The sequence below is a fragment of the Bubalus bubalis genome, chromosome 16 (assembly GCF_019923935.1).
Source record: "Bubalus bubalis isolate 160015118507 breed Murrah chromosome 16, NDDB_SH_1, whole genome shotgun sequence".
In the NCBI taxonomy this organism is placed as follows: domain Eukaryota; kingdom Metazoa; phylum Chordata; class Mammalia; order Artiodactyla; family Bovidae; genus Bubalus; species Bubalus bubalis.
This window is the reverse complement of record NC_059172.1, coordinates 81,079,622-81,098,778: the sequence shown is the minus strand read 5'-3', so window position 1 is coordinate 81,098,778 and position 19,157 is coordinate 81,079,622. Positions and strand designations below refer to the sequence as shown.

The window sequence follows — 19,157 nt, the reverse complement described above, 5'->3', positions numbered from 1 at the left end:
TTCACTCAGACTCATGTCCATTGAGTCAGTGATGCCATCCAGCCATCTCATCCTCTGTCATCCCCTTTTCCTCCTGCCCCCAATCCCTCCCAGCATCAGAGTCTTTTCCAATGAGTCAACTCTTCACATGAGGTGGCCAAAGTACTGGAGTTTCAGCTTTAGCATCATTCCTTCCAAAGAAATCCCAGGGCTGATCTCCTTCAGAATGGACTGGTTGGATCTCCTTGCAGTCCAAGGGACTCTCAAGAGTCTTCTCCAACACCACAGTTCAAAAGCATCAATTCTTCGGCTCTCAGCTTTCTTCACAGTCCAACTCTCACATCCATACATGACCACAGGAAAAACCATAGCCTTGACTAGATGGACCTTTGTTGGTAAAGTAATGTCTCTGCTTTTTAATATGCTATCTAGGTTGGTCATAACTTTCCTTCCAAGGAGTAAGTGTCTTTTAATTTCATGGCTGCAGTCACCATCTGCAAGCAAGAGAAAAGCTAAATATAGGATAACAAGGAGACTTAAAATATGATTCAGTGTTAAAGTGAATGGTATAAACAAGGGCAGCTTCCCTGTTGGTTCATACAGTAAAGAATCCACCTGTAATGCAGAAGATGTGGGTTTGAACTCAATTGGGAAGATTCCCTGGAGGAGGGCATGGAGACCCACTCTGGTATTTTTGCCTGGAGGATCCCATGGACAGGAGAGCCTGGCAGGCTACAGTCCATAGGGTCACAAAGAGTCAGTCATGACTGAGTGGCTCAGCACACATGCACAGAAGCGAGGGGCACCGTTCTGTCTCTGTCCCTGTATTAGACTCTGTTCATCATTTCCATTTTTTTCCCATTTCCTACAGAAACAAGTTCAGAACCCTTTTTAAGATAGTGCTGCAGGAAGCCATTACCTTTTAATTTACCTACTGGGGAAACTATTTGCCATCTCTAATGGGCACGTTCTAAAGAAAATCAAAACTGCTTACTCAAATATGTTTTCTGGCACCTCACAACAATTTTTCTTCCTTTGTAGTAATAAAGTTGTCCTCTGTGAATCATCTACTCATCTTTCCCTACTGACCATGTCTCCCACGATCACTGCAATGGTTTAGAGTAAAATAACAATGAGATATTATTTAGGACATGCATAGATAGTGCTCCCAGCTGGAAAACAAGGTGAGTCAAGCCATCATGTCAGTGTATGGGCACCAAGAAAACACTGCAGTGGTGCCTGGCATTGATCATTGATTTCCAGTCCTCCTTTTCTTTCAGTTACCCACTCTGGTAGAAGTTAAGGTCTGGCCATGTGATTAGCTTTAGTCTGTGATACGTAAACAGAAGTATTTAAAAAACCAATGGGCAATTCTTCATATCCTGATTTCTCTCTGCTATAAAGTTAATTTTACAATGAGCCTCATTAGCTCTGGTCCCAGAGTAAGAACACAGGAACAGGGCCCCACTGACCCAAAGTGGATGTGAAATATGAGCAAGAAATAAAATTTTTATTGTTAAAACCACTGAGATTTACACCAGCATGATTTCACCTCTCGTGACAAATACTACTCTATTACTATGTGTAGGTCAAGGGAAGAATCCATGGTGAGCCTTCTCAACAGTAACAATATTGAAGGGAATCTATAGTATGAGATTTGATTAGGAAACCAAAGTCTCAACTACTCTAAAATCTCTCCATTGAAGGACCCAACATTGATCTAGTAATAGCTTTTGTGGGGAAAAGAGATTCACATTGAAAGTAGACCAAACTCTTTTTAAAATAATAATAATAATAATAGCATGAATTTATCCATTAAAGTAAAAGATCTATTTTACTTATTATCTTACCACAAGGCTTTCTTTTAATGGTCTCAAAAGTCTTCAAATTATTAGTCCTTCCACATAGATACATAGTTTCAAGGTAACATGATCTTTCTTGTAACGTGTGTGTATGTGTGTGTATGTATGTGTGTGTAAAAGAGAGATAGAAAGAAAGGTCTTGACGTGCTTAGCTTACCACATTTAGGGAACCAAAAGAATTTTAAAAATATTGAATACCAGGCATTCATCTGCATTTTTTGTTTAATAAATTGTATCATTTTTCATATGGGTTTTTCTTGTTGTTGTTCACTTACTAAATCCCATCTGACTCTTTGAAACCCCATGGACTGCATCACACTAGACTCCCCTTTCCGTCACTGTCTCCTGGAGTTTGCTCAAATTCATGTCCATTGAGTCGGTGATACTATCTGTGTCACCGATACTATCTATCGGTGATACGGTTGTCTCATCCTCTGCTGCCCTCTTCTTTTGCCTTCAATGTTTCCCAACATCAGGGTTTTTTCCAATGAGTCATCTCTTTGCATCAGGTGGGCAAGTTATTGGAGCTTCAGATTCAGCACCAGTCCTTCCAGTGAATATTCAGGGTTGATTTCCTTTAGGATTTACTGGTTTGATCTCCTTGCAAGCCAAAGGACTATCAAGAGTCTTCTCCAGCACCATAATTCAAAAGCATCAATTCTTCAGCACTCAGCCTTCTTTATGGCCCAACTCTCACATCCGTACATGACTAATGGAAAAACTATAGCTTTGACTATGTGGATGTTTGTTGGCAAAGTGATGTCTCTGCTTTTCAACATGCTGTCTAGCTTTGTCATAGCTTTACTTCCAAGGAGAAAGCGTCTTCTGATTTCATGGCTGCAGTAACCGTCTGCAGTGATTTTGGAGTCCAGGGGGAAAAATGTGTCACTGCTTCCTCTTTCCCCTTCTATTTGCCATGAAGTGGTAGGACCAGAAGCCATGATCTTAGTTTTTTGAATGCTGAGTTTTAAGCCAGCTTTTTCACTCTCCTCTTTCACCTTCATCAAGAAGCTCTGTAGTTCCTCTTTGCTTTCTGCTGTTAACATGGTATCATCTGCATATCTGAGGTTGTTGATATTTCTCCCAGCAATTTTGATTCCAGCTTTGATTCATTCAGCCTGGCATTTTACATAATGTACTCTGCAAAGAAGTTTAATAAGCAGGGTGACAATATAGAGCTTTGACATACTCCTTTCCCAATTTCTAACCAATGAGTAGTTCCATGTTCAGTTCTAACTGTTGCTTGTTGACCCACATACAGGTTTCTCAGGAGACAGATAAAGTGGTCTGGTATTCCCATATCTTTAAGAATTTTGCAGTTTGTTGTGATCCACAGAACCAAAGGCTTTAGCATAGTCAATGAAGCATAAGTAGATATTTTTTCTGGAATTCTCTCTCTTTCTCTATGATCCAATGGATATTGGTAATTTAATCTCTCTTTTCTCTGTGTTTTCAAAACCCATTTTGTACATCTGGAAGTCTCCGGTTCACATACTGCTGAAGCCTAGCTTGAAGAACTTTTAATATAAATGATTTATGTATGTTAAACAATTGTCTTAAAAGCCACCAGCTTTTAACATATAGGTGTTTATCAACATCAGAGTGCGTGAATTGTTTGCATTAATATCTCATAGCTTTGACAATTCTTTGACCTATTCTGAGATATATAGTAATTCCTGCCTTTATTTTCATTGTCTGAAGTGAGAAGAGAATTTGTTGCCTTGAATCTCAATGACAAACCAAAATTCAGCTTTATTTACTTGCATACATCTTCTCAGCTTTGGTTCTCTAAAGCACTTGATTATTCTTTACAAGAGAATGAGGATGAGATACCATTACTTTATTGTATTTACATTTAATATCTTTTTTGTACTAAGTTACATACATAAAAACTTTATTTTAGTGATGCATCATACTGCAATGTTGATAAAGGCTTTTTGAATGACAATGAGATGTCCAAATATAAGCTATAATTCATCTCTACATATGGTGCTACCAGTGAAAATATCTGAGACTGAAATCAGATTAACAGTTATCTCCTATATGTTGCTAGATTCGCACACACAAAAGCTATGATAGTTGTGTCCCAACTGGCTCTATGTTCTAACACCTGGACAGTCACCTTCAACAGTATTCATAAGTTACATCTCCAATTTGAAATATTAATATGCAAATTAAGTGTTCTGGAATTCAGTGAACTTTGATATTGAAAAATGACTGAATCTATAATACGACGGTCATATAGTTTAATAAGCATTTAAGTTCAATTATACATATATATAGAGGCTTCCTAGGTGGCGCTCATGGTAAAAAAACAGCCTACCAGTGCAGGAGACATAAGAGAGGAAGATTCGACCCCTGGGTTGGGAAGATCCCCTGGAGGAGGGCATGGCAACCCACTCCAGTACTCTTGCCTGGGGAATCCCATGGACAGAGGAGCCTGGCGGGCTACAGCCCATAGCGTTGCAAAGACTCAGACACGACTGAAGAGACTTAGTACACATGCATACATTGATGTGCGTATTTCTAATATCTATATATTATGTTAGATATAACTAATATACATGTTAAGTAATAGGTTAATTTATATTTTGATAATATAATTTTATATACATATATATATAAACCACAGATAATAAACCATGTGATTCTTATATTAACTCCCAATTAGTTTTCTCTTAAGAATTGATGAGCTCTTTAGTCAGGTGTGATTAGCAAACTGTTTTGTCTTTGAATACAAATCAAGTTTCTAATTATTAGGGTATTGCAAGATCATTCTGTTGCACACTATTCCATTCCATATTAGCTTTGTTGAACTGATTACTTCCTCCAGAAACTTACCCTGTAAAATAATTTCAGAAAATTCTCACTTTTTGTGAATAAACAAAGGTCATACTTTAAGTAGCTTTCCTTCACAATGTTTGTAAAAGTGTTAGTTTTCCTATAATAAGTGTTTTCTAGAAGAAATACTAAATCTACTTTCTGGGAACATTTTTTTTTTTAATTTTGCCTGTTACTTTCCTCTATATCAGAACTGTGTTCAGTTCAGTCACTCAGTCATGTCCGATTCTTTGTTATGTCTGCACTGGGAAAAGCAGATTTTTTGTCATTAGGGTTGTCTTGTTTTCTGAGTGTTAAGTTGGTATGGTTGAAAAGATCTTGCTCTTCAGCAGCCTCATCTATAGTGTTTTCTGTCCTCCTGCTCTACAGTCCCTTCCCCCTCTGCCACAGTTCTGAACGTTATTGTCTCATTTTTTTCACATCCTTTACATGGTAAACAACATCCCAACACAGAGAGACTATAGCATAAGAAGAATTACCAGAGAATTAATTAATTTGAATTATCCTAAAGTGATAAAAATGGCTTCCCTTGTGCTTCAGTGGTAAAGAATCCACCTGCTAATGCAGGACACGCAGAAGATGCAGGTTCAGTCCCTGGGTCTGCAAGATCCCCTGGAGTAATGGCAACCCACTGCAGTATGCTTGCTGGAAAATCCCATGGACAGAGGAACCTGGCAGGCTACAATCCATGGGGTCACAAAGAGTCAGACATGACTTAGTAATTGAACAACAACAGTGTGATAAAATATAGCATGTTTATTTTATTGCAATCATTATTTTCACTGATTTCAATTTTCAAAAAACTTAGACCAAAAATAATTTCCATTTTAATAGAATTTGATAATCACTTCTACGTGAGTGTGTGTTAGTCGCTCAGTTGTGTCTGACTCTTTGCAACCCATAGCCTATAGCCCACTGGGCTCCTCTGTCCATGGAATTCTCCAGGCAAGAATGCTGGAGTGCAGTGCCGTGTCCTTCTTTCCTGGGATCAAACCCAGGTCTTCCACATTGCAGGGAGATTTTTTACCATCTGAGCTACCAAGAAAGCCTCAACCACTTCTCTAGCCTACCTATAAAATACAAGTGGTTTTGAAAGAGAGTGTAATTGCTCACTGTTGTACAATAATAAGACAAACCCTTGTTCATTAAGAGATTTTGTGAGGTGAGGAATAATAAGCACCAATTACTTTACTACCCCTGGTAATTATAACTGGAAAATGTTCAAACGAACCTTGTGATACTCTTTTTTTTCTTTCTTTTTTGATGGACTCAGATTTTTAAAGAAGAATTTTGAGTTCAGGGAATTTTCAATTGATTACAAAAATATTATCTCCACATTGTTACTCTAAGGAATGTTGTTTATATTACACTAATACTTTGTGTGAAAAGGAATTATAATTTTTAAAAAGGGATATGTAAGTGGCAAACAACCAACTCCCTCATCCTCAAATCTTTATAAACAGAAAGGTTTTGTATTACTACTGAGTTCTTAGAAAAATCTTTGCTAGAGAATTCTAAATAAATCCTGATGCTTAATCGGCTTTGCCCTTGAGTTGCTTAAAAGCAGAGTGATCACGGGGGATGGTTGTTTTTAAAGCTGTTATATAGGCTTTTGGAAGACTGGTTCTTTCCAAGACCATGTGTCAGATGTTAACCCAAAATTCCTTAATGAAAATTGGCCCACTAGCAGTCCCTGGAAGAAATTAGTTCATTGATTGTAAGCTTCAGTGCCTTAAGAAACATGGAGGAAAAGAATGTTGAAAATGCTTTCACACTGATTTTTAAGCTAACATTGTTAACAACGTCTAATTTTCACCTTTAGCAGTTCACAGAGTGAGCCAACCCTGTGCTTTTTAAGTTAGGGGATAATTTATGAAAAAGTATCCACAAAAATTCAGTTTAATCCCAGTTGGCCTGTTCTAATAATTATGTTTTATGGCCTGTTCTGCTAATTGACATTCATTTTAAAATTCAGGACTCCTGCCCTACGTCTTTCATGTTCTTCATCACTCCCTTGTTTCATTTTCCATTTTCAGCAATACATTCTGCGCTGTCTCACTGATGAAGGTACTAATTTGGGTTCTAAGATACTTTTGTATACAATGCTGTGATTCGTTGAGGGAGAGTACAAAGATTAGAGGTAGTTAGTAGTAATAATAATCATGCATTAGTCAGTCAGAGGTCTCACTGTTGATTAGCCTTGCTGAACTTTCTATTCTAAATTAGATGGCTGCATAAGACGAGAACTTGGGGAGACTTGTCAGTCACCCGATTTTCATCCACCGCTTTCTCAATCTGAGAGTAGATCCCAGCTACAGCAACAATCTCTCCCGCTTTTGTCCAGCGTTGTTCTTCTTTCTTGGTCTCAGGTTTTTAAAGAGTGGTGTGGACCGACTCGGCTGAGCTTGGTGGTACATGTCTTGCTGGAAATAGTGCAGAAAAAGAGGCAGTTCTTTCAAAATTAATGTCTGAACTGCATGGCAAGCAGGATCATTTCAATGTAACTCTTTCTAAAATAGTCCTTGAACATTTGTGCAAGATGTGTTCCCACAAACATCAGGCACACTTAGAAATAAACTATTGGGGCATTTTAAACTGCCTTTTATTTATTATCTTACTTTAAAATGCTTTTCAGTGTTTAGAATTCTGCCTATTCATTATTCACAGTAACCTTCCATCCATGTATGTATTTAACAGCTCTGTTTTGAAAGTCTCCATATGCTCAGACTGGTGAGGTTCTGAGGTTACCTTGGTAAACAAGACATTGTCCTTTCCCTCAAGATATATAATATTCTGCATGTGATTTTTTTTTACCTTTTCTGTGAAACTTTCAAAGAAATTATAAAGCATCTTTTCGTAACTTTAGTTTAAGTCCCTGTACCCAACCAGCTTCATGCAGAAACCTTTATTTTATTTTTTAAAAAAGCAAGATAGAATACATTGCGTCTACTTTAAAGGATTTATTTACATTCCTCCATAATGTATTCAGCACAAGTTGATGGGCTAAGTGGCCAGTTATGTGCCTGGGGCACTTTTCTTGTTAATAAGAAAGATTTTCATATATATGTTTGAACAACAATTGATAAAATATCCATTTGTGCACCTATTTTAGATGATAGTATACAACTATATATACAATCACTGATAGACGGGAAAAGTGTTTATCCCGCTGAAGATTTTGAATTTCAGGTTCCTTGGTCTCATTATTGCCTCACATCTGTCAGTCAAACCACTGGCAGTTCTGCCTTCTTGAAGGAAAATCTTTGAGGTGTCCTGTCATTTGGACCTGAAAGGAATCTTAAATGTCATATTATTCAGCCCCTAAACTATTAGTCTAGGAAACAGAAGCCAGAAAGATGACATGTTGTGTCTGATGCTGCTGTTGATTATAGTGAAGAAAGTCACCAACATGATGTAGCTGCATTCAAAACTTCACTCTTCCATATACCAGCCAGCCTTCCGTTTTCTTCACTTACAACAAATCACTTTAACTTCTGTGTGTTGATTTCATTACCTGTTAAAGTAATATAGCAAAATTAAATTTAAAAGAAAAAGCAGAATGAAAGCAGTGGTAATTACTGCAATATTTACTTTTTATCAACTTATGGTAGACTTACAAAATTGGATGCTTGTAAAGTATATCGCACCCCACAAAAATTAAGTGGTTGTAATGTGGTTGGTTGTCTGGCAGCAGCAGTTTGGTCTATATAACACTTAACTACATGCTCATCAAACATTGTTCATATGATATATTGTATGATTGTGAAATAACCATTTTACAAATGAAATTTTATAATAAACCCCTTTGCATATTGGGAATTTCCTGAACCAATGACCATTCCTTTCTTTTGGCTTATAGCTGTAGTATATTGGGTTTGTGGCTAACAGTCATGATACAGGCTCCTGGATGTCTTAGAGAGACAGTGGAGCAAATGAGTATGCCTGTATGTTCCACTGAATTTGTGTGAGATGCCACAATCTGCAGAGATCACCGTTCATTCCTATGGAATCACTGATGAAATATTTTAATTCTTACTTTAATAACTGAGCATTTACCATTTAGATCACATGCTGTCGTAGATAATATTATGATCTGAGAAGAAAAAATAAACCATTATTTGTGATTTCATTCCTCCTTAAACATAACTTGAAGCAGTAGGTTACCAGATGTGTCTATTGGGACCAAGAGTCCCATGAAATGGGGAACGTTAGATAAGGTAATTTCCAAAGTAGATAGTTCTTACCCTACTTCATTCTGTATTTATATAATATGATGTCATCAAGAATGTTTCAAGGTCAAAGACAGGAAAGTGAGCCCAAGACAGGTCATCAGACAGGGAGGTAAGATGAAAATTCATATATGAGATATAGAGTCAAGCAAGGCAGTGAAGGAGCCTGGGAAGTCAAGAATGAGAAGCACAAGAGTAGAAAGAATGATATGGTCAGTGGTTCTCACAGTTTAGGGAGCTCAGAAACACCGGGAGGCCCTATTAAAATAATAATGCTGGGCTCCACCCCCAGCGTTTCTGCTTCAGTAGGTCTGGGATGAGGTCTGATAATTTGCATTTCCGACAAATTCCCAGCTGATGATGCTAATCTGGGGATCACACTCTGAGAACAACAGTTGTTCAAGATGAATCCCAAAGTAAGTGATAGTGTCTCCAAGGATTTAATGAGCTCCAGGGATACTTGGTTGGGCAAACTCAGTTTGCCAAAGAGTTGGGGACAGAATAAAAATATTTTGGCTTTTTCTTTCATTTTAATTCACTTTTTTAAAAGCATCAAATTCATAACCCAAACTAATGACTATGTGAACCTCTTTCTGTATTAAAATGTAAAATAAGAACTTATATTCTTGCCATGTAAAACATAAGTCAAAATTATTCCTCTCTATGAAAAATGATATATTTCATATTTTTGTAGTTTAACAACTCATACAGTGTTCTGGTTAAGAATGTGTGCTCTGAATATAGTCTGCTGCTGCTGCTGCTGCTAAGTCACTTCAGTCGTGTCTGACTCTGTGTGACCCCATAGACAGGAACCCGTCAGACTCCCCATCCCTGGGATTCTCCAGGCAAGAACACTGGAGTGGGTTGCCATTTCCTTCTCCAATGCATGAAAGTGAAAAGTGAAAGTGAAGTCACTCAGTCATGTCCGACCCTCAGCAACCCCATGGACTGCAGCCTTCCAGGCTCCTCCGTCCATGGGATTTTCCAGGCAAGAGTACTGGAGTGGGGTGCCATTGCCTTCTCCGCTGAAGATAGTCTAGGGTCAGATATTGATTTCACCACCTGCTTTGTGCCCTGAGGTCATAAGTTTCTTGAACTCTCTGAGCCTTCTTTGCGAAGTGGGGATATTACTAATTGCATACAGTTGTTGTCAGGATTAAATGTAGTAATGAATTTAAACAACTTACTGGAGGAGCTCCTGACATACTGGGCTAGTTATTATTGGAACACCAAAGTAAATGCCTTCATTGAGGAATGTGACTTTGTATATAACACTTCGGAGTTATCTCAGGTTTAACCTGATAGGTTGCTCTCTGTATCTATAAATCATCACAGCTCTTCTGCCAAGAATAGCCCTGAGTTTGGCATGAGGTTATAAATTATATATAAACAATGTGATTCAGAAGTCAAAGTGATTATAGATAGCAAAGGATCTAAAATTGCCTCTAGCAAATTTCAGGCTAAGAAGGAAAACTACCTTCTGTTACAGATAGATAGAGCATCAAACCTGGGACCAGTGCATGGGACATGACCGCAGAGCTGGTGCTCTGGTCTCCTGGTCGAGAGGCTGGGACTAGGGACGTCTGCTCCTCTAGCTATCTTTGCTCTTCCTAAGGCTGTCTCCCACACAAAAGCTAGCCAGGCAAGCACAAAACACTAAACACTGAATTAGTCAAAAAAAAAAAGGAAATAAAAATTGAAATTCCCATCCATATCAGAACGTTTGTAAAAGGGAGAGAAGCCTTTGCATCTCACATGCTGATTCCTTGTTCATCCCCTTTGTCTTATTTTGGAAGCTTTAACAACCACCCTCCGCAGCCCAATCTTTCAGTGGTTTCCACCAGCAATTTAGGCCTCCCTGACCAGGCTCACTGAATTATAGGCTTCGGAGTCAACTCTCTGTGGGAGGACGCAAATAGACTGTGGCTGCAGTTCTTCTTACAGAGGGGCCTAAAATGTCAAAATCTAAAATGCAAAGAATGCTGGACACTGGGAGATAGGAAAAATGGGCCCACTGAGCAGTGCAATTCTCATACAGGCCACCTGCAGTTAGGTCAGATGTCACTGGTTAAGAGCCCAGGTCCCAAGACTGAGCTTCAGTCACCTGCTGAAAATTGTGAGGTACCCAGGTTACCCATACTCCTTACCAATTCACAGTTAAACCGAGGGCTTCCTATAAGCCCCTCAGATTTGAAAATTTGCTAGAAAAACTTATAGAATTCAAGAAAACACTGTAGTTATAATTACAGTTTTATGATAAAGGATACAAATCAGGACCAGCCAAACAAAGAGACACTTAGGGAGAGGTCTGGGAAGGTTCAAGCATGAAGCTTCATGTCCTCAGGACATGTTACCCTCCCAGCATATGTGTGTGTCATGAACCAGGAAACTCCCCCAAGCCACAGTGACCAGAGTTTTTATGAGTTTCATTCTATAGATATGATTGATGGGCTCACTGGCAATAGGCTAAGACTCCAAGACACCTTACCTCAGGGAGGTTGGGAAGTCAGACTGGTGTCAGAGCTGAAAGTCACGTGTTTAGTCTTTCTATCATAGCCAGTCCCCACCCTGAAACTACTTAGGGGCCCACAGTGAATCACCCCCATCAGCATAAAATCAGGTTTGACCCCAAGGGCCTACTATAAATAATAAAGACACTTCAGAATTCTAAGGGATTAGAAGTTCCCTTTTAGGAACCCAGGACAAAGATCAGACAAGTTCTTTATTATACAATATACGGAAAATAGAATTAGAATTGGAACTATTTTAAGTCAGCAACAATGAAGGCCAAAAATTATGATTTTTTATGAGGGAGAAACAACTGGAAAATGCCATTTGATTAAAAAATACATGGTCATTAAATATCATGAGAGTCTTTAATTTGCTTTTCACTCACTTGTTTCACTCACTCATTCATTCATTCAGCAGTATTTATTGAGTACCTCCTGTGCTAATCATTGAAGATATACTGTTCCTCTGTCAATGAAAAAAAAAAATGTATTTGTACAGTTGATCCATGAACAAAGTGAGGTTTAGGGATGCCAGTACCTTACCGGGGCTTCCCCCTGGCTCAGCAGTAAAGAATCCTCCTGCAGCGCAGAAGGTGCAGGTTTGATCCCTGGGTCAGAAAGGTCCCCAGGAAAATGGCATGGCAACTGTTGACTAACAAGATGCAAAGTGAGACTTGCAAGTTAAGTTTTAACGGGGCAAAATGAAGACTGCAGCCCAGGAGACAGCACCTCAGATACCTCTAAGGAATTGTTCAAAAAAGGCAGTGGGGAAGGTCAATAAATAAGACGTTGTGAAGGGGGAATTCAGAGCAGTCAAGTACTTACTTTACAAAAGGTTTTCTGTTAGTCACAAGAAGCTGATGTCACCATGAAGGGATTTAGTGCTTTTCTAGATGTGAGGAGATGCATGGATTGGGATCATGAAATCAGTTTCTGAAAATATCTGACTATCTAAAGACCTGTTCGCCAGTTTCCCTGGAGCACAGAGTGCCTCATTGTCCACCCTGAACTGCCTTCAGGGCATGTTGAGGGTCAACAGCTGCAGCAGCACAGGATTCAGTCTCTGCAGAGGCAGGTGGCAAATGCTCTTGGCAAACGCCAACTTGTAGTTGACACAACCCACTCCGGTATTCTTGCCAGGAAAATCCCATAGAGAGAGGAGCCTGGTGGGCTACAGTCCATGGGATGGCAAAGAGTCAGACACCACTGCGCAACAAAGCTCGTGCACGTGCACACACACACCCTACAGTCAAAAATCCACATATAACTTTTGTCTCCGCCCCCACAACCAAACTTTACTCATACTTCACTGTTGGCCAAAAACATTACTTTTTTTTCCCCTTCTTTGGCTTTTGTTTGTTTGTTTGGTTTTGAGCTGTGTTAGGTCTTCACTGTGCCATATAGGCTTCTCTAGTTGTTGCATGGGCTTAGTTACTATGGCATGTGGTATCTGAGTTCCCTGACCAGGGATTGAACCCATGTCTCCTGCATTGGAAGGTGGATACTTTATCACTGGCCCACAACAGAAGTCCCCAGAAGCCTTCCTGCTAAACAGTTGATTAACATATTTTGTATGTTATGTGTATTATATATTCTACAATAAAGTGAACTAGAAAAAAGAAAATGTTAAGAAAGTCAACAGAGAAAGTGCATTTACAATGTTGCTGATGAATTTACGGTTCTTGCTTTGTCATGAAAGGATTCAGAGATGAAGTGATAGTAAATGGATGTCTTTAAAGGCAAACACACTTTGCAGAGTGTGGGCCATCTCAGAAAGCAAGAAGAGAGCTTCAGTATACAGTGTGGATACTTTTTGTGGACTGGGTAATTTCATAGGCTAATCAGTGGGAGGATTATTCCAATTATTTGGGGGAAGAGGCAGGGATTTCCAGGAATTAGGTCACAGCACAATATCTGACCTTTTATGGTTGGCCTCAGAACTGTCATGGTGCCAATGGGCGTGTCATTTAACATGCTAACAAGCGTGAGATGACGTGCTAGGTCTACTGCAAGTTGACACTTCCAACATCTTGGACAAAGTTAGTTCTAACCAGTCTTCATCATGGTTATATCATGCCCTGCCTGCTTCCCCCCCTTCCCTCCTGTTTCAACTGTATGTGTGTGTGTGTGTGTGTGTGTGTATATATATATATATATTTATCAAAAAAAATTCACAGACCCACACAGTTCAAACCCGTGCTGCTCAAGGGTCAGCTATATTACATGGAAAAAGGAAAGATGAACTATTTGAAATTACTCGCTCATTTTAATTCCAATTGAAATGAGTCTGAGTTCTGAGATGATCGTTGATTTTGCTTGTCAAAAATAATGTTAAGAGAGCTCCCAAAGTATCAAATATTAGGAGTCAAGTCTAGATTTATGAAGAATTGAGGAGACAGGAGTAGTAGAAAAAAATATGGATGTTGTTTGTTTAACCACAAAGCTGCCATTTGGCCTTAATGTTTTTAAACAAAATCAAGAAGTGCTTTGCAATGTGATGTGTTTTAAACTGTTCTTTTTTTGCTTTCCTGTAATTGGAGCAACATACTAATTTCTACAAGTTGTGACTACTAACAGAGAGCAATCACCTCACAGACTTGTACCGAAGAGACGAGACCATCCAGGTGACAGGACATGGCCACGTGCAGAGTCCCCGCTTCCCAAACAGCTACCCTCGCAACCTGCTTCTGACCTGGCGGCTCCACTCCCAGGAGAAAACAAGGATACAGCTAGCCTTTGACAATCAGTTTGGATTAGAGGAAGCGGAAAATGATATCTGTAGGTGAGTGTGAAATGAAATCCATATTAGGGTAAAATTCCAAGGTAAAGAAAAGATTTAAAACATTGCATCAAAGTTCTCATTTGGGACCTATCCAAAATATGTGACTTCTTTTTCAAAAAGCCTTTATGTCCATCCTAATGTACAACATAAATTGAAGCACAGTCTCTATGGAGGCCTGGTAACCTGGCATGACTCACAGAAGCGCACTCCTGCAACTGGCAGAGCCAGGCTGTGTGATTTCCAGAGAAGGGGTATCTGGGTGATTCTTTTTTCTGGACCAGGCCTAGAACCACCTTTGTGAGCAGCTGGACACATCTGGTCTCCCAGGTCACCAGCAACCATGTCCCATGGCTCGGGTGCGAGCTTCCCAGGACTTGAGGAGTGTACCCGCTGCTGGGCTCCAGGAACTGACACAGCGCTGGGAGAGGGTGATGGCGAGGACCCTGCCAGGCCGTTACCTGAAATAATAATTTTAAGGCCTCAGATACGTGTAAAAAGAAAGAGAAGGCAAGCTCCCAAGGCCAGTGTGCTCCTCCTCAGAGGTCTGTTTCTTCCTGCAATTTTGGGGTCAGCAAAAATGAAAGCTGCACTGAGATAGTCTTCTCCCTTTTGAGCATATTTTTCAGAGCAAGTCTTGGCTGCTGTTCTTCAAATTGTCCGCTCACAGCATCTTATCCCCTTAATTAACACGTGTAAGATGCGGAGGATTTTTTTTTCTCCCTGTACTTTATTGCGTGCACTTGTTCTGCATTGCCAATGAACTACAACTAAAGTGCTAAATCCTTTCAGCAGGTTTATTTTACTTTTAATAATAAAAATCAGGTGCCTCAAATTTGGCTGTCCTGTGTTGCATGTTTATTACGCTGACAGTTTTTATTATGTTGCTATTTTTTTCAAGAATAATAGCACTCACTATTACTATCTAGGACCATAGAGGCTAAAGTATGCTGGAAAGTAAAGATGAATACATGCAGGAAGAGCCAGTTAATATTTACAGAGAGAATAAGCTTGAGGAGATCTTGTGTCTTTTCAACCTTGAAAGGGAGAATTCATTTTCTGTGCTTAAAAAAAAGGGAGAGAGAGAGAGATCATATAAACAAACAACAAGGCCAGTGTTAAAAGATTATTAAAGATGATGTCATTGAAGAGATACTGGTCTCCACTCCCGCGCAGGGTTTTGATCTGGTAGTGACTAAACCCTTTGGGCGTCCTGACCTTAAAAATAGGAGAGGAAATTAAGGATGACTTTTCCCCCAATTGTTGGTCATTTGCTAAGTGGTGTCCAACTCTTTGCAACCCCATGGACTGCAGCACACCAGGCCTCCCTATCCCTAACCATCTCCCGGAGTTTGCTCAAATTCATGTCCATTGAGTCGGTGATGCTATCTAACCATCTCATCCTCTGTCGCCCCCTTCTCCTCCTGCCTTCAATCTTTCCCAGGATCAGGGTCTTTTCCAATGAGTCAGCTCTTTGCACCAGGTGGCCAAAGTACTGGAGCTTCAGTTTCAGCATCAGTCCTTCCAATGAGTATTCAGGGTTGATTTCCTTTAGGATGGACTAAAGGATCCCCAGACCATTCATCAAATCAAGTTGCTCCTAAAAATTTATAGAGGGAGGTAAAGAAGTAAGAGGTAGAGGAGAAAGGAAGAAGGGGAAGAGATCAGGACCCTCCCTGAAAACCAAAATGGAGCTTTGAGAATGAAAATTGTGCTAATAGGTTATCTAAAAAACAAAAGTGACCTCTTGTGTTATTAAAGTTTCAAGTATACTTTTGCTTAGTGTAGTGAATATGATTCACATACATTGTATATAAAATGAAATGAAGTTGTTTCTTCCCATCAGTTGCAAAACTTCCTTGATGTCTACATTGTAATATTTATTGTTCTAATGATGATTCTATCTTAGTACTTTTCACTTTCCAACCACCATATATCAAGTAGTTAATTTTCATAGTGCTCAAGAGATATTCAGCTGGTAAAATTACATAAACCTTCTTATTTTGTTCATTAGGAAACTGAGGCAAAGGAAATAAAGGCCCCACAGACTATTTTCAATGAAACTGAGTCAGCATTTTATTATGCTTACCTGCTTCTTAGATCACCCTGCCCCATCCAATAAGAGCTCTGAGGTGTATGAAGACTAGTTAAACCGTATTGGGTTTTCTTCATATTCAGATGTGATGGTTCTCATGCTGACTCCTTTTGGTAATCATGACAGGAAAATATAAAGTAGATATGAGACTTCTGCCACTGTTCACCCTGAGTGTGTGCCCTGAGTGTTCATCGTGTGCCCTGTGACTTTAGCATCTGAAGTCATATGGGGAAGGGGTGACTGAAGGGTGGGGCGCTGAGGACCAGAACTGAAAGGCACACAGTTCAGCTCTCAAGTAGAATGCTTGAAGATGTGGGGTATCTCAGAAGAAGTGATTCTGTCTCTGAACGTGTTTTACTCTGCAACAAAAGAGTGGAATATTGTGCAGGGACTTTGAGGATCTAATGGCTCCATGGAATATCTAAAATGCCTCTCCTGTCTTTTTCAATCCTGCGATTCTCTGTTTCTCTGACCAGTGTCAATGATGAACCCATGGTCTTACCCTGATTCACACACAGCCCAGATATGTTCAGTACTGGCTAGGGCACATCACTGCTAAAGGCATGTGCTTTTGATTATGATAAATGTCATTGTTTATGATATAATTCTTCCAAAAGATAGGTTCCACAAAGAGAAAATAGTTGTTTATTTTATAATTTTACCATTTATTTTCTACAATGAAATTGTTGATTTTTCATGCTGTGTAGGTATAGACCATTTCCTTTCCTACATAAATGCTGGATGTGGTAAATTAATTCCAAGTGGGAATTTGTTTAAAAATTTGATATAGTAAACGTGGGTATATAATTGAAGCTACAGGCTTACCCAGTGGCTCAGCGGTAAAGTATCCGCCTGTAATGCAGGAGATGCTTGTTCAATCCCTGAGTCAGTAAGATCCCCTGGAGGAGGTCCTGGCAACCGACTCCCGTATTCTTGCCTGGAGAATCCCATGGACAGAGGTGTCTAGAGGGCTGCAGTCCATAGGATCAAAGAGGGGACATGACTGAAGCAGCTGAGCATGCATGCATGCACACAACTGGAGCTACATCTCCTAAAACATGACAAGAGATTATATTTATTGGCTTCTCCAGGAAAACCTTTATAAGCTAGATGCTCAGAAAGTAGTCTATTTTGATTTTTGACAATTTAGGAAGAGTTATGAGGCTTCCCAAAATATCAATAACCTCAGATATGCAGATGACACCACCCTTATGGTAGAAAGTGAAGAGGAACTCAAAAGCCTCTTGATGAAAGTGAAAGTGGAGAGTGAAAAAGTTGGCTTAAAGCTCAACATTCAGAGAACGAAGATCATGGCATCTGGTCCCACCACTTCATGGGAAATAGATGGGGAAACAGTGGAAACAGTGTCAGACTTTATTTTTCTGGGCTCCAAAATCACTACAGATGGTGACTGCAGCCATGAAATTAAAAGACACTTACTCCTTGGAAGGAAAGTTATGACCAACCTAGAGAGCATATTCAAAAGCAGAGACATTACTTTGCCAACAAAGGTCCGGCTAGTCAAGGCTATGGTTTTTCCTGTGGTCATGTATGGATGTGAGAGCTGGACTGTGAAGAAGGCTGAGCACCAAAGAATTGATGCTTTTGAACGGTGGTGTTGGAGAAGACTCTTGAGAGTCCCTTGGACTGCAAGGAGATCCAACCAGTCCATTCTGAAGGAGATCAGCCCTGGGATTTCTTTGGAAGGAATGATGCTAAAGCTGAAACTCCAGTACTTTGGCCACCTCATGTGAAGAGTTGACTCATTGGAAAAAACTCTGATGCTGGGAGGGATTGGGGGCAGGAGGAGAAGGGGACGACAGAGGATGAGATGGCTGGATGGCATCACTGACTCGATGGACATGAGTCTGAGTGAACTCCGGAAGCTGGTGATGGACAGGGAGGCCTGGCATGCTGCGATTCATGGGGTTGCAAAGAGTCGGACACGACTGAGCAACTGATCTGGTCTGATCTGATGAGGCTTCCCTGTTAGCTCAACTGGTAAAGAATCTGCCTGCAATGCAGAAGACCCCTGATCAATCCCTGGGTTGGGAAGATCCTCTAGAGAAGGGATAGACTACCCATTCCAGTATTCTTGGGCTTCCCTGTTGGTTCAGATGGTAAAAAATCTCCCCACACACTGTTTACAATAGCTAGGACATGGAAGCAACCTAGATGTCCATCAGGAGACAAATGGATAAGAAAGCTGTGGTACATATACACAATGGAATATTACTCAGCCATTAAAAAGAATGCATTTGAATCAGTTCTAATGAGATGGATGACTGGAGCCTATTATACAGAGTGAAGTAATTCATAAAGAAAAACACCAATACAGTATACTAACACATATATATGGAATTTAGAAAGATGGCAACGATGATCCTATATGAGAGATAACAGAGACACAGATATAAAGAACAGTCTTTTGGACTCTGTGGGGGAAGGCAAGGGTGGGACGATTTGAGAGAATAGCATTGAAACATGTATATTATCATATGTGAAACAGATCTCCTGTCCAGGTTCGATGCATGAGACAGGGTGCTCAGGGCTGGTGCACTGGGATGACCCTGAGGGATGGGGTGGGGAGGGAGGTAGGAGGGGGGTTAAGGATGGGGAACATATGTACACCCATGGCTGATGCATGTAGTGGCAAAAACCACTACAATATTGTAAAGTAATTAGCCTCCAATTAAAAGAAAAAAGAAAAAGAATCTCCCTGCAATGCACAAGACCTGGGTTTTGATCCCTGGGTTGGGAAGATCCCCTAGAGGAGGGCATGGCAACCCATTCTAGTATTCTGGCCTGGAGAATCCCATGGACAGAGGAGCCTGGTGGGCTACAGTCCATGGGGTCACAAAG

The 19,157-nt window shown here is 40.0% G+C and overlaps 1 protein-coding gene and 1 long non-coding RNA gene across 3 annotated transcripts in view; one reads left to right on the top strand and one right to left on the bottom strand.

Annotated features, from left to right (window-relative positions):
• Window positions 1-19,157, top strand: part of PDGFD (platelet derived growth factor D) — a 282,712-nt gene that overhangs the window by 170,420 nt on the left and 93,135 nt on the right. Inside the window, exon 2 of one of the 2 annotated variants that reach the window (XM_025267026.3) lies at window positions 14,017-14,203. In XM_025267026.3, the coding sequence (XP_025122811.1) occupies window positions 14,017-14,203 (187 nt within the window). Of the gene's footprint in view, window positions 1-13,998; window positions 14,204-19,157 lie in introns of both variants that reach the window. The other variant, XM_025267024.3, reaches the window with a different exon arrangement.
• Window positions 6,989-9,058, bottom strand: LOC123329839. Its single transcript, XR_006545438.2, has 3 exons — window positions 8,927-9,058; window positions 8,092-8,196; window positions 6,989-7,105 (listed from the first exon to the last, which is right to left on the bottom strand). It is a non-coding gene; the product is annotated as an uncharacterized LOC123329839 (long non-coding RNA).